At 42.4% G+C, this 12705-nt stretch overlaps 1 protein-coding gene across 1 annotated transcript in view; it reads left to right on the top strand.

Annotated features, from left to right (window-relative positions):
• The window catches only part of tgfb2 (transforming growth factor, beta 2), a 68214-nt gene extending 55735 nt beyond the window's left edge, over positions 1–12479 (top strand). Inside the window, exons 4-7 of the mRNA XM_079836163.1 lie at positions 3175–3285; positions 5948–6116; positions 8627–8780; positions 10073–12479. Coding sequence (XP_079692289.1) covers positions 3175–3285; positions 5948–6116; positions 8627–8780; positions 10073–10231 — 593 coding nt within the window. The 3' untranslated portion in view covers positions 10232–12479. The remainder of the gene's footprint in view (positions 1–3174; positions 3286–5947; positions 6117–8626; positions 8781–10072) is intronic.
• The last annotated feature ends 226 nt before the right edge of the window (positions 12480–12705 follow it).

Below are 12705 nucleotides of genomic sequence, written 5' to 3'. Positions count from 1 at the left end.
TGGCAGTACGGTTCGCCCTGCACCGCTTCCGAGCGTTGCTGAAGGGTCAACATGTGCTTGTCCGGACAGACAACACGGCCGTAGTAGCGTACATCAACCACCAGGGCGGTCTACGCTCCCGCCGCATGTCTCAACTCGCCCGCCATCTCGTCTTATGGAGTCAGAAGCGCCTGAGGTCCCTTCGTGCTGTCCATATTCCGGGAGTCCTGAACCACGCAGCCGACGAGCTCTCGCGGTTTCAGCCTCTCCCGGGAGAATGGAGACTCCATCCCCGGACGGTTCAGCTGATTTGGGAACAGTTCGGCGACGCACAGGTAGACCTGTTTGCCTCCCACGACTCTTCCCACTGCAGCCTGTATTATTCCCTGACCGAGGGCACGCTCGGCACGGATGCACTGGCGCACAGCTGGCCGCGGGGCCTACGCAAATATGCGTTTCCCCCAGTGAGCCTACTCGCACAGCTTCTGTGCAAGATCAGGGAGGACAAGGAGCAGGTCCTTCTGGTCGCCCCGTACTGGCACGGCCGGACCTGGTTCCCCGAACTCAGCCCCTCCCTGGCCTATTCCTCTGAGACCGGACCTCCTTACTCAGAGACGGGGCACCCATTGGCACCCGCGTCCCGACCTTTGGAACCTCCACGTGTGGCTCCTAGACGGGACCCGGCAGGTTTGAGTGGCCTACCACCTACGGTGGTCGCCACCATCACTTCCGCTAGGGCAGAGTCCACTCGGCATGCCTATGCGTTGAAGTGGAACCTCTTCGTCACCTGGTGCTCTTCCCGCCAAGAAGACCCCTGGAAATGTCCGATTGGGTCCGTGCTTGAGTTTCTCCAAGAGGGGTTGGAGCGAAGGCTGTCTCCCTCCACCCTCAAGGTATATGTGGCCGCAATATCTGCCCACCACAATCTCTTGGAGAACAAAAAGGTAAGTCAGCACGACCTGGTCATCAGGTTCCTGAGGGGAGCTAGGAGACTGAATCCTCCTCGCTCTCCTCTCGTACCCTCTTGGGACCTCGCAGTAGTGTTAACTGCTCTGCAGAGACCTCCCTTTGAGCCTTTGCGGTCGGTCGATATTAAGTTTCTGTCTATGAAGACGGCTCTGCTGACCGCATTGGCCTCAGTCAAGAGGGTCGGGGACCTGCAGGCATTTTCGGTTGACGAAGCGTGCCTGGAGTTCGGGCCGGCTAACTCTCACGTGATATTGAGACCCCGGCCTGGATATGTGCCCAAGGTTCCCACCACTCCGTTCAAGGACCAGGTGGTGAACCTGCAAGCGCTGCCTTTGGAGGAGGCAGACCCAGCCTTGGCATTGCTCTGTCCAGTACGCGCTCTCCGCGCCTACGTAGACATGACGCAGTGTTCAGGACCTCAGACCAGCTCTTTGTCTGTTATGGTGGAGAGCGGAAGGGAAGTGCTCTCTCAAAGCAAAGGCTGTCTCACTGGATAGTGGACACCATTGCTTTGGCTTACCAGCAGCAAGGCCGACCATGTCCCCTTGGTGTGAGGGCACACTCCACCCGGAGTGTGGCTTCCTCTTGGGCTCTAGCGCATGGCGCCTCGCTAGCAGACATCTGCAGAGCTGCAGGCTGGGCGACACCCAACACATTCGCCAGATTCTATATCTCCGAGTGGAGCCAGTGTCCGACTATGTACTCGCCCCCCCGAGGGGCCGGTGATGGGCCAGGCTCAGGTGTCTTCGCTTGCTCGCCACTCCACTCCACGGACTGGATACGTGCGATATTTCCTCAGGTGAGCTCCCCGAGAGCCCTGAGCTCCTCCAGCACTGTCGACGCCGACATCAGTTCAGTCTGCCCTTTCGAGCCCAGACCCTCATGTCCGGCCAGGTGCCCCATGTGCATGGTTCCCTCCGGCGACCCCCACATGTGTATTTCACCGTAAGTCTCCGCAGTGAGCGGGTTTCTTCCCTTGGCGTGTCCCCGCCACCCCTAGGGTTAAAAATCCACCTTCGGCTGGTACCCTAGAGATCTTCCATATGCAACCCTCTCCGGGTCATATGTGTCTCTTAAGTCCTCCCCACGGGTAGGCATCTTGGCATTCCCTCACTGGGATATGCTTCCCAGTGTACCTTGGTAATCCTGTGTTAAGTGGGAGTCCTTCGTCCGTACTAGTCTTACGACAGGGTACTCACACTTACGCAGGGCACTGGAAGACAGCTGAGTGGCGGGATTATATTGGGACCCCCATTCGTTAGTCACTAACGTTACGTCGTAGTGACTGAACGAAAGGGAACGTCTCGGTTACGGATGTAACCCTCGTTCCCTGAGGAGGGAACAGAGACGTAACGTCCCCTTGCCACATCGAGCTGTGTTGCCTGGAACGCAGGAGTTCAGTCTTGGCTCCTCAAGCAGGTAACATAATGCGATATTGCCTCGTACTTCCTTATATACTCACGCAGTGAGGCGGAGCTACGTATGCAAATTCCGCATGCCCCATGGCATTGGCACGCCATTGGGCGTTTTCTCAAAACTCGAAGTTGATAGGCTTCTAAGCGAAACCCCCATTCGTTAGTCACTAACGTTACGTCTCCGTTCCCTCCTCAGGGAACGAGGGTTACATCCGTAACCGAGACGATTTCTGTGTTCATAATTAAAAACACTGGCTATGATTTATTTTGAAACAGTTTTTACTCATAAATTGTTAGTAAATTTAAAAAATAATTGCAAAGAAATGGTAAGTAACACATTGAGTTAAACATGACATTTTGAAGTAGAAAGTGTGAAATGGTATTTCCTTGTAAAACGTACTTTAATAAGCTTAAAAGATTCATGCATGCAAAGTTGAGTGAGTTTTCACCATAGCTTTTCAAAGTGCAAGAGAACAGCAGTAATAACAGGCCAGAGCATGAAGGTGTAGGATCATCGTCAGCCTACATGACCTCATAACAGCTCGAGCCCAGCGGTTCTCCATCACATTACGCTGGAGAGCGATAGACATCCGCGCAGCACAGATATTCAGCATTACTAGAGTGGCTATGATGAATGCTGGAGCTGAGAGACAGCAGTGACGGTGTGTGACTCCTGAGGGATCATGGGAGTGGGCTCACTCACATCAGGGGCCGGATCCAGAGATGAGCTCATTTATCTGCTGTAGATTATCTGACCTTGCTGTGCAAGTGTTTTTTGCTGTGTTTTTTCACTGTTTTTCTCTCCCACCAGACAGAAACAATGGATTCAAGATCAGCCTGCACTGTCCCTGCTGCACATTTGTGCCGTCAAATAATTACATCATCCCCAACAAGAGCGAGGAGCTGGAGACACGCTTTGCAGGTGGCTTTGGGTGGGGGTGCGAGTCAGTCAGTTAGTGTGTGTGTGTGTGTGTGTGTGTGTGGGTGTGTGTGTGTGTGTGTGTGTGTGTGTGTGTGTGTGTGTGTGTGTGTGTGTGTGTGTGTGTGTGTGTGTGTGTGTGTGTGTGTGTGTGTGTGTGTGTGTATATCTTGGAGAAAAATAAAAGAAAAATGGACATAAATATTTGTCAGAAAGGAGTGGGTCTGATTGAGGCCTGAATCCCCCTGAATAAATTCAAAGCAAAAGGGTGCTTAAAAAGTACACTAGCAGTCCAAAGTCTTGACACATCTACTCATTCTAGATTATGCCTATTTGTCACATTTTAGAATAATAATCATAGTCATCAAAACTATGAAACAACACAACTGAAGACATGGGAATTAAGTAGTGACCAAAAAATGTGACACAAATGAAAACTAGCTTGTATTTGAACTTCTTTAAAGTTTCCACCCTTTGTCTAGATTCCAGATTCGAGTCAGATACTGCTTTTTTAAACTGTATTGAACACGTTTTTATGTTTGCTAGACACATGTCGATTCTTCTCCTGGACTATCTGGTCCTATTAAAAAAAAGAGTATGTTTTGGCAGTGCTTTTAAACTATATTTCATTAACCTAAAAAGTTAATAAGTCAGATCATGTTTTAAGGGGTATAAATGCACGTCTTAGTGATTATTAATATAATCTAATGTTCCTGAAATACTCCATATGTTATGTGCATTAAAGTGTGTATTATATGCATTTGGCAGATTTGATCCAAAGTAAAAAAAATATTCTTTTTTTATTTTTTTATATATATACTCGTAACTTAAATTAAATTTATGGTTTGTTAAAATGTTTGATTTAATGTTAATCAAAAATACTTGTTTTTGCAAAGACGCAAGCCAAAAATGTACTTAATGTAGGTTAAAGGGATAGTTCACCCAAAAATGAAAATTCTGTCATCATTTACTCAACCTCAAGTTGTTCCAAACCTGTATGAGTTTCTTTGTTCTGCAGAACACAAAAGAAGATATTTTGAAGAATGTTTGTAACAAAGCAGATAGAGCAACCATTGACTACCATAGTATTTTTTCCCCTACTATGGTAGTCAATGGTTGCTCTATCTGCTTTGTTACAAACACTTTAATTTTTGGTTGAACTATCCCTTTAATTTATATATATATTTATTATATATATCCCCTATTGCCAAAACAGCCCTGACCCGTCGAGGCATGAACTCCACTAGACCCCTGAAGGTGTGCTGTGGTATGTGGCACCAAGATGTTAGCAGCAGATGCTTTAAGTCCTGTAAGTTGTGAGGTGGGGCCTCCATGGATCAGACTTGTTTGTTCAGCACATCCCACAGATGCTCGATTAGATTGAGATCTGGGGATTTTGGAGGCCAAGTCAACACCTCAAACTCGTTGTTGTACTCCTCAAACCATTCCGAAACCATTTTTGCTTTGTGGCGGCGCATTATCTGCTGAAAGAGCCACAGACACCAGGGAATACCGTTTCCATGAAAGGGTGTACATGGTCTGCAACAATGCTTAGGTAGGTGGTATCTGTGTCAAAGTAACATCCACATGGATGGAGGACCCAAGGTTTCCCAGCAGAACATTGCCCAAAGCATCACTGGCTCTGCTGGATGCCTTCTTCCCATAGTGCATCCTGGTGCCATGTGTTCCCCAAGCCATGCACACGCACCCGGCCATCCACGTGATGTAAGAAAATGTGATTCATCAGACCAGGCCACCTTCTTCCATTGCTCCGTGGTCCAGTTCTGATGCTCACGTGCCATTGTTGGCGCTTTTGGCAGTGAACAGGGGTCAGCATGGGCACCCTGACTGATCTGTGGCTATGCCGCCCCATACGCAACAATCTGTGATGCACTGTGTATTCTGACACCTTTCTATCAGAACCAGCATAAACTTCTTGAGCAATTTGAGCTACAGTAGCTCGCCTGTTTGATCGGACCACACGTGCATCAATGACCCTGTCGCCGGTTCTCTAGTTTTGATAGACACTGACCACTGCAGACCGGGAACACCCCATAAGAGCTGTAGTTTTGGAGATGCTCTGACCCAGTCGCCTAGCCATCACAATTTGGCCCTTGTCAAACTCGATCAAATCCTTACGATTGCCCATTTTTCCTGCTTCTAACACATCAACTTGGAGGATAAAATGTTCACTTGCTGCCTAATATATCCCACCCACTAACAGGTGCCATGGTGAAGAGATAAACAGTGTTATTCACTTCATCTGTCAGTGGTCATAATGTTATGCATGATCGGTGCATATATCTATGGCTTTTTACCACTTAATTTTACCATAAACAAAAGCTAAATTAGCTATAATATGGCTGTAGAATTTTTACTTAGAATATTTTTTTTTTTCGAAAGTCCTTATTGGCGATGTCTTATCTACTTAGAAAAAAAACAACAACAGAAAAATGTGTTCTGCACATCAACAGCGAAAGTAATATTAACCAAAATTGTTTATTTTAATTGTTTCTATGGAGCGTATTAACAAAACCGGAAACCGGAAACCATCATTTTAAATTAGAGCACTTTAAATATATGATTCAGTCAGTTTATACAATTTACTAGTTCATGCATTCCCTGGGAATCAAACTCATGACTCTGATTTCTGCCCGGTTCACAGGTATAGATGACAGCTTTGTGCACGGAGGGGACCTGAAGATGCTTAAACATCGCCGTCACAGCGGCCAGTCTCCACACCTGCTGCTGATGCTGCTTCCATCATACCGTCTGGAGTCCCAACACAAGAGCCACCGTCAGAAACGAGCTCTCGACGCAGCCTTCTGCTCCAGGTAGGACTTTTTCCCACAGTCTGTATCTGAACCACAACGGAATGTCTAAAACAGCACCGTGCTTCTGGTGTCTCTATAGATCCTCATCTGTCGTTAGTTAAAAACAGCCAGACGTCAGTCCAGGATTATGCAAGCGGGGGGCCACGTATCAAAGCAGACTGGACCACCTATCGATGCAGACTGAACTTAATCAATGAACTGGAAAACTGTTCACTGTTAGATTAAAGCTAATGTGGCTTGATTTTCTTTTAATAAAAATCATCTGTATTCTCTCTTGTCCAGCCCATTGCTGTCACGATCACATTATACCAATGTGCTGTTAATTTTATACTTCCTGACATATCCGTGATAACATTCAGTATTAACAAGCTGAGAAACTATCAGACATTTCTGTCCAAATCATAAAAAGAAAAAATTGACATTGAAAAACTAGACTGATCTGATTATCAGCGTTGGCCAGAATTCAGAATTTTGAAAAAGCACTTGAAAGAACCATTTTCTTTCCTGTGTTGACAAATTTCCTATTGGAATAGAGGGTTTGGGTGGGACGTCCCCAAGGACTCATCCTTTTCCTTTTTTTCTTTCTTTCTTTTCTTTTATAGCCAGTAGACATTAAACACATCGCAGCTGTGAAACATTATTTCCTACTTTCTAGTCAGTTGTAGGTTATATTGGGGGAGGGACGTTCTCATTCTAGAAAGCATTTGATTGGTCAGAAAACTGTGTAGTGCAGGATGAGTCATCAAGATTTTAAATGTGTTCAATGTTTGTGAATTAGAATTGGATTAGCCACAGTGAAATTGCATTCAACCAATAGTTGTTTTTGTATATGTTTTAAATATTTTAAATATGATAGAAGAATAAAATACTAAACTTGGTTAATGTATTTATCTGACAAAATTATTTGAAGGGAAAAAAAGGCAATCTACAGCTACAGGTTTTATTTTGCTATGCAAGAAAAGCATAGAAAAACAAAAAGCTCACAGGATAAAGGATACATTGACTCCGGCATAATCAGTTATTAATATTTTGTTGGTTCTGTTTTTTGCATGTGTTCATCATTTTTTTGTATGACAGCCTGACCAAAATTTACGCCAGCACAATTTCATTGCGTTTTTAGCAAGCACAACTGCATAATATGATGACAAAATCGTTTTAATAATATTTTAATAAAAGGGTAAAGATGTACATTTTCCTAGGCCGGACATCACTTTTGGCCCCTACTGTATGCTGTGTGTATGGAAAATTAATTATCAAAAACTATATTTAGAGTAGTGATTTTCTTTAAATCTTATTCCATTAAAAAAAAACTTCTGACAAAATACATGTTAATGGCTACAATAGCCTATTGAACACAAAACGTTTGACTGGTACTATATTTATAGCATCTGAGCAGAAATTTGCGAACAAAAGCTTTATTGATGTGACACTAGGCTATTTTACAATAAACACTTTATAATCTGTCCAAAACAGGCCAAAGAAATCTTGTCTAAACAGTCTTAAGTCTATGACATTTTATGTTGCAGCAGGATTCTTTTTGCGGTTTAATATTTACAGAAACTAACAGAATAAACTTACCTCACAATCCTCGGCTGGATCAGTTACAGAAATAGACAGCTTTTCTTCTGTGGTAAATTATTCCGGGATTATTCCTCACCGCGTCTCAAACAATGTAAAGTACATGCACGAATCTTGGTGTGCTTATTTGAGTTGATGTGGGTGTTGACTCTGTTCGCATGGATCGTGTCACTATTTTAATCTCAAAAGAATGTGCGCTCCGTGGGCGTGGCTGCATTAACACTAATGAAGAGGCTCGCGAATGACTGACATCTCTCTCTTTTCAAACAGATTACATAAACACAGAATATTTGCTTTCGATTTGATTTACATTATTTTCTTTAGACATATGTCTCATGTTTGTGTGACAAGTATTCACTAAGTTACAGTTCATTTTCTGAAGACTATCTGAATGAACGTCATTGAGAGACAGGCAGCAGATCATGCATCATGTTTGTATTCTTTATTTTGCAAAAAGCACAACATTTTATTTTTATTGTGAGTACACAAATAAAAGTAGAAACTTAACAGATTATAATGATGTATAACACTTGCCGACTTCAGTGAGTTAAGTTCAAGAACTGAGCTGAAATGTAAAGGCTTTACCAGCCTAATTTCGTTCTGAATGCTGGACATTTAGCATATACCACTATTGTACATGTGTTACAATTGCATATGTTGAACAAAAAAGCTACATTTGCTGTCAATGGGAGAAAATCTGTTCATGTAAAACTAGTCATGTGAACATATGCATAGAGCTATAGAGAAAGCTACAGCCTTTATTTCCGAAAAGAAAACAATTTCTCATTTCAAGCTTATCATTGATTATTTATATTTTAGACAATATACAAAAAAGTGTAGCAACAATGTGCCAATAACGATTTTTTGCATGCCAAACTTCTCTGGCCCTCAAGCCATTGGGTTAAACATCACTTCTATTTATCATCCCACAGAAATGTGCAGGACAACTGCTGTTTACGCTCTCTCTACATCGACTTCAAGAAGGATCTGGGCTGGAGGTGGATCCACGAACCGAAAGGTTATAACGCCAACTTCTGTGCAGGAGCCTGTCCGTATCTGTGGAGCGCAGACACTCAGCACAGCAATGTAAGACAGGTTTCGGCTGTTTTTGCTAGAGATGCACCGATTGACCGGCCAGGGACCAGAATCAGGGACCAGACTGGTGACTGGCCGGTCAGTCTCACGTCTTTCCGATTACGAACCAGTCTGTTTTGTTGCCAGTGGCACAGGCAATAACGTCAGCTGCGCGTTCTCGCTCTCTTCTCTCAGACGGAGAAGTGACACATTTACATTTATGCATTTGGCAGACGCTTTTATCCAAAGCAATCCCCCTGTAGCAACATGGAGTAATAAGGACACATTGGTGGTGACCGCTGGGATCGAACCAGCAACTTTCTGCGTATCAGTTCCATGGTTTAACCCACTGGACCACCATCAAAAACACACCGCCCTCCTCTCGCTCACTCGTCTCATTCACTCCGATTGAATAATGCTTGTATTGGGCATAATTGTATTAAATCCCGCAGGTTTCGCACTCACACCAAAAGCACACGCTCCTCCGATCTATATAAGTGGTGCACACATAAAGCCGCCTCAACAGCTTGTGAGTCGCAAGTACCAAAATGAGTGGGTTACTGCGCTTCAACAGTCAAAAGGCACACAAAATTACGCCGAAATGTCCATCTTGGCAAGTATAGTTTTGGAATGTAAATAGTTGAGAGAAAACACGTTGTGTAACAGTATATTGGGTCTGTGCCTAAACTCTTAAAGTGACAGTAGACTTATAAACCAGCTGCCATCTGTCATGTTAACCAAAGAGCAATAAACAAAAAGAAAATAACTCGCTGCTCTTGAATGAATGACTTTAACTGTAAACATTAATCTGTATTTAATTTTAGACTATCCAGTGTTAATTTACATTTGATTACTTTCATTTCCGTAGTATTTCTTACCTGAATAATAACTTTTAAAACACAAAGCTGTGTTTATTTCATATCTCTCTTTATTCTATACCAATTATTTGTGCTGTTGTTTGCAATTTTACTTTTTACTTGTGTTTTTTTTATGAAAATAAAATTTTGCATTGAAGAAAAGTAGATTTTTGTATGTATATGCTGTCAATTATAGTTCTTAGAAAAAATCGTTACCGGCAGGTAATATTTGCAAATAATCCGAAATTGAAATTGACCATGAAACTTGCAATCGGTGCATCTTTAGTTTTTGCAACCCAGCAACTGGTTAGGACAAAAAACTGTGTTTATTATCTTGTGCCTGGTTGGAATGAGCTGGTATGATTGTAGATGTAAAGCTACTAGGTGCTGAAGATGACAGATGAATTATAAATAGTTTGAATAACTGCATTTTATGTCCTGTTTCAGATCCTTGGCCTCTATAACACCATTAATCCAGAAGCGTCTGCATCTCCTTGCTGTGTGTCTCAGGATCTGGAACCCCTCACAATCCTTTACTACATCGGAAAAAACCCCAAAATTGAGCAGCTCTCCAACATGATTGTCAAGTCCTGCAAGTGCAGCTAGGAACCGATCGACTCCATTTCCAAGAACACACATTCACACAAACAAACACACAATAATGTAAACCCAATCACAAACATGCTGGGCAGGGTGTCAAGGTACATCAGAGTAATCCTACAGAATAGTTCCTACAAGAAGTACAGACCATCAAAAACTCTCAAAAACCAAGATGAAATGTAAAAACACACATCTGAATGGTGTGTGGATGTGCGATCTTGTCGGCATGTGTCACATCACCCACTCATCACTCTATGGATGTGAGTTTGGCAAACACTGGAAGTATGTTATAGGTGTCTATATGTGAAGCAAGCGGAAGAAAAAAACCCTTGTTCCATTTATTTCAAACAAACACTTCTTTCTGTTTTTTTTTGTTTGGTCATTGTTGTTGTTGATTTTGTTTCCCCTCATTAATTTAGATATTGTTTGCTTGACTATTTGATAATATTTAAAACCCATGATATTGTTCACCAATACCGGTGAAGAGCTGGAAACTTCTGGCAAGCATTTGTCGCAAACTGTGTAGCTGTCGCAAATGAACTCCAAGTATGGCGCGAATAAACCGTTTTTGAAAGGGAGTAGAGCTGGCGACTGAAAGATGCAATATTTTTAAAGTTAACGCACGCCTCAGAAAGACATTGTTTTACCACCTTACATGGTGTAAAAAAGGCCAAGACCAACAAGTCATGTTGCTCCAAGCAGCAAAGAAGTCATTTGGGTCAGAAACATTCTCTACACATTGGCCAACACATTGCAAGCAAAACCACTGCACATTGTACATTCTTGTCTTATTGTGGCAGCAACAAATCAAATTCAAATTCCCATCAAATGTCTGTGCCATTAAGCCAAATGTGTTATGATGCAGATAGCTAGATATAAACATGTCGACATTGCTAGGCAAGATTCTCTTCAAACGTTGTTCCAGCATGACAGTAATTGATCAGAAGTAGAAAAGTGACTAGAAGTTTATGCTAGGTGTTTCTGAGAAGAATGACCATGACTTTTAGATACTCACCACGCAGAGCTATACCAGAGCATATAATGGCTGGTTAAACTGGAATACGGGTGGTTAGTGAATAACACGCTGGTTTTGCGCTGAAATACAGCACGCAAAAGTGGCAACTACGTGAATTCACCCCATTGGTCCCTTATTACAGAGTGGGTGCAGCTATGACGTCAGCAACTCAAACAGTGTTGAAAGGAAGTGATGTCATCAGAATGGTACAGAGACTGATAGGTCATTCACAATAGGTATGTTTACATGCACTAATGTTCGTCATTCGAATGAATCAAATCCGATTTCATCTTCTGAAAGTGCCTTAAGCGTTGCAGTCCAATCCACATATTCGTTTACATTCGCGTTCCAAACAAAACTTCACGCGACCATACTTACCGCGAGTAAAATTGTCTTCTTTTTTTTTGCCTTGATGATGTCTACAAAGAAAGCTGACATTTCTGTCAGAAGAGCTCTTGTAAATATTGACCAGTTGGGAAGACGTGTCGAATATCTCGCATGTAAATGCAGCTATTGATGTGGGAAGAGTTGTGTCAGTAAAGTCAGATTTTGATGAAAGGATTTGAAGAATGTGTAGTAATGGACAGGTTGTGTAAGTGAGAGACAGTAACCCCCGGGTCATCCTTATGAACGTGTTGCGCAGAGGCCAGCTTGACAAATGCACTGCAGCAGCCGCGGACGCTGACGTCCATAACGTTTTCATGGAGAAATGTTTTATACACATCTCAAAGTGTCTTCCTGAATTTGTGATTTTTGTTTTCTCTCAGAGAAAGTGATCCTTTGTTATGAAGAATTGCACTGACTATTTTATTTCTACTTTTTTTTAATTATTATTTGTAACTATTGTTTGCTGGTTTTTATTCGTAGTTATAGCTTCACCCACATAACATGAGCTGATGATGTGAGTGGCTTCCAAGTGGAGGTTCACCTTTTAAGTCCTTATCTTAACCAGAATTAGAGAAACTGGTGGCAGATCAGTTTAAAAGAGAAACATCCACTCATGCCCAGGATTTTTAGGTGACACTTATTTTATTTGTATTAGGGCAAGAATGCCAGTGGACTTCCTGCAGACACAGGAAGCGGAAGGAGACACCAGCATTGTCACACTAGAGCTGTTTATTGTTATTGTTGTCTATGATGATGATGATGATGTCGATATTGTTGACCCACTATGATGTATTGTAACACATTACTGTTGTGGTGCTCTAGTGGTAAATAAATTATTTAAGTGACAAGGGATGGTGTGTGTGTGTGTGTGTGTGTTTTGATGATATGAATTTGTTTTAGTGTTCTATTCAGACGAGTTAAATTCATAAAAAAAAATATATATATATATATTTTAATATATTTTAATATATATAAAAAATATATAAAACATATATATATAAAAAATAAATATATAATATCTTAACCCAGCTGACTGCGCAGTGCTGGTCATATAATTAGAATATCATGAAAAAGTTGA

This window comes from Gobio gobio (genome assembly GCF_949357685.1).
Source record: "Gobio gobio genome assembly, chromosome: 15".
Lineage (NCBI taxonomy): Eukaryota > Metazoa > Chordata > Actinopteri > Cypriniformes > Gobionidae > Gobio > Gobio gobio.
The sequence above is the reverse complement of the archived record's forward strand: the minus strand, read 5'-3'. Positions and strand labels throughout refer to the sequence as shown.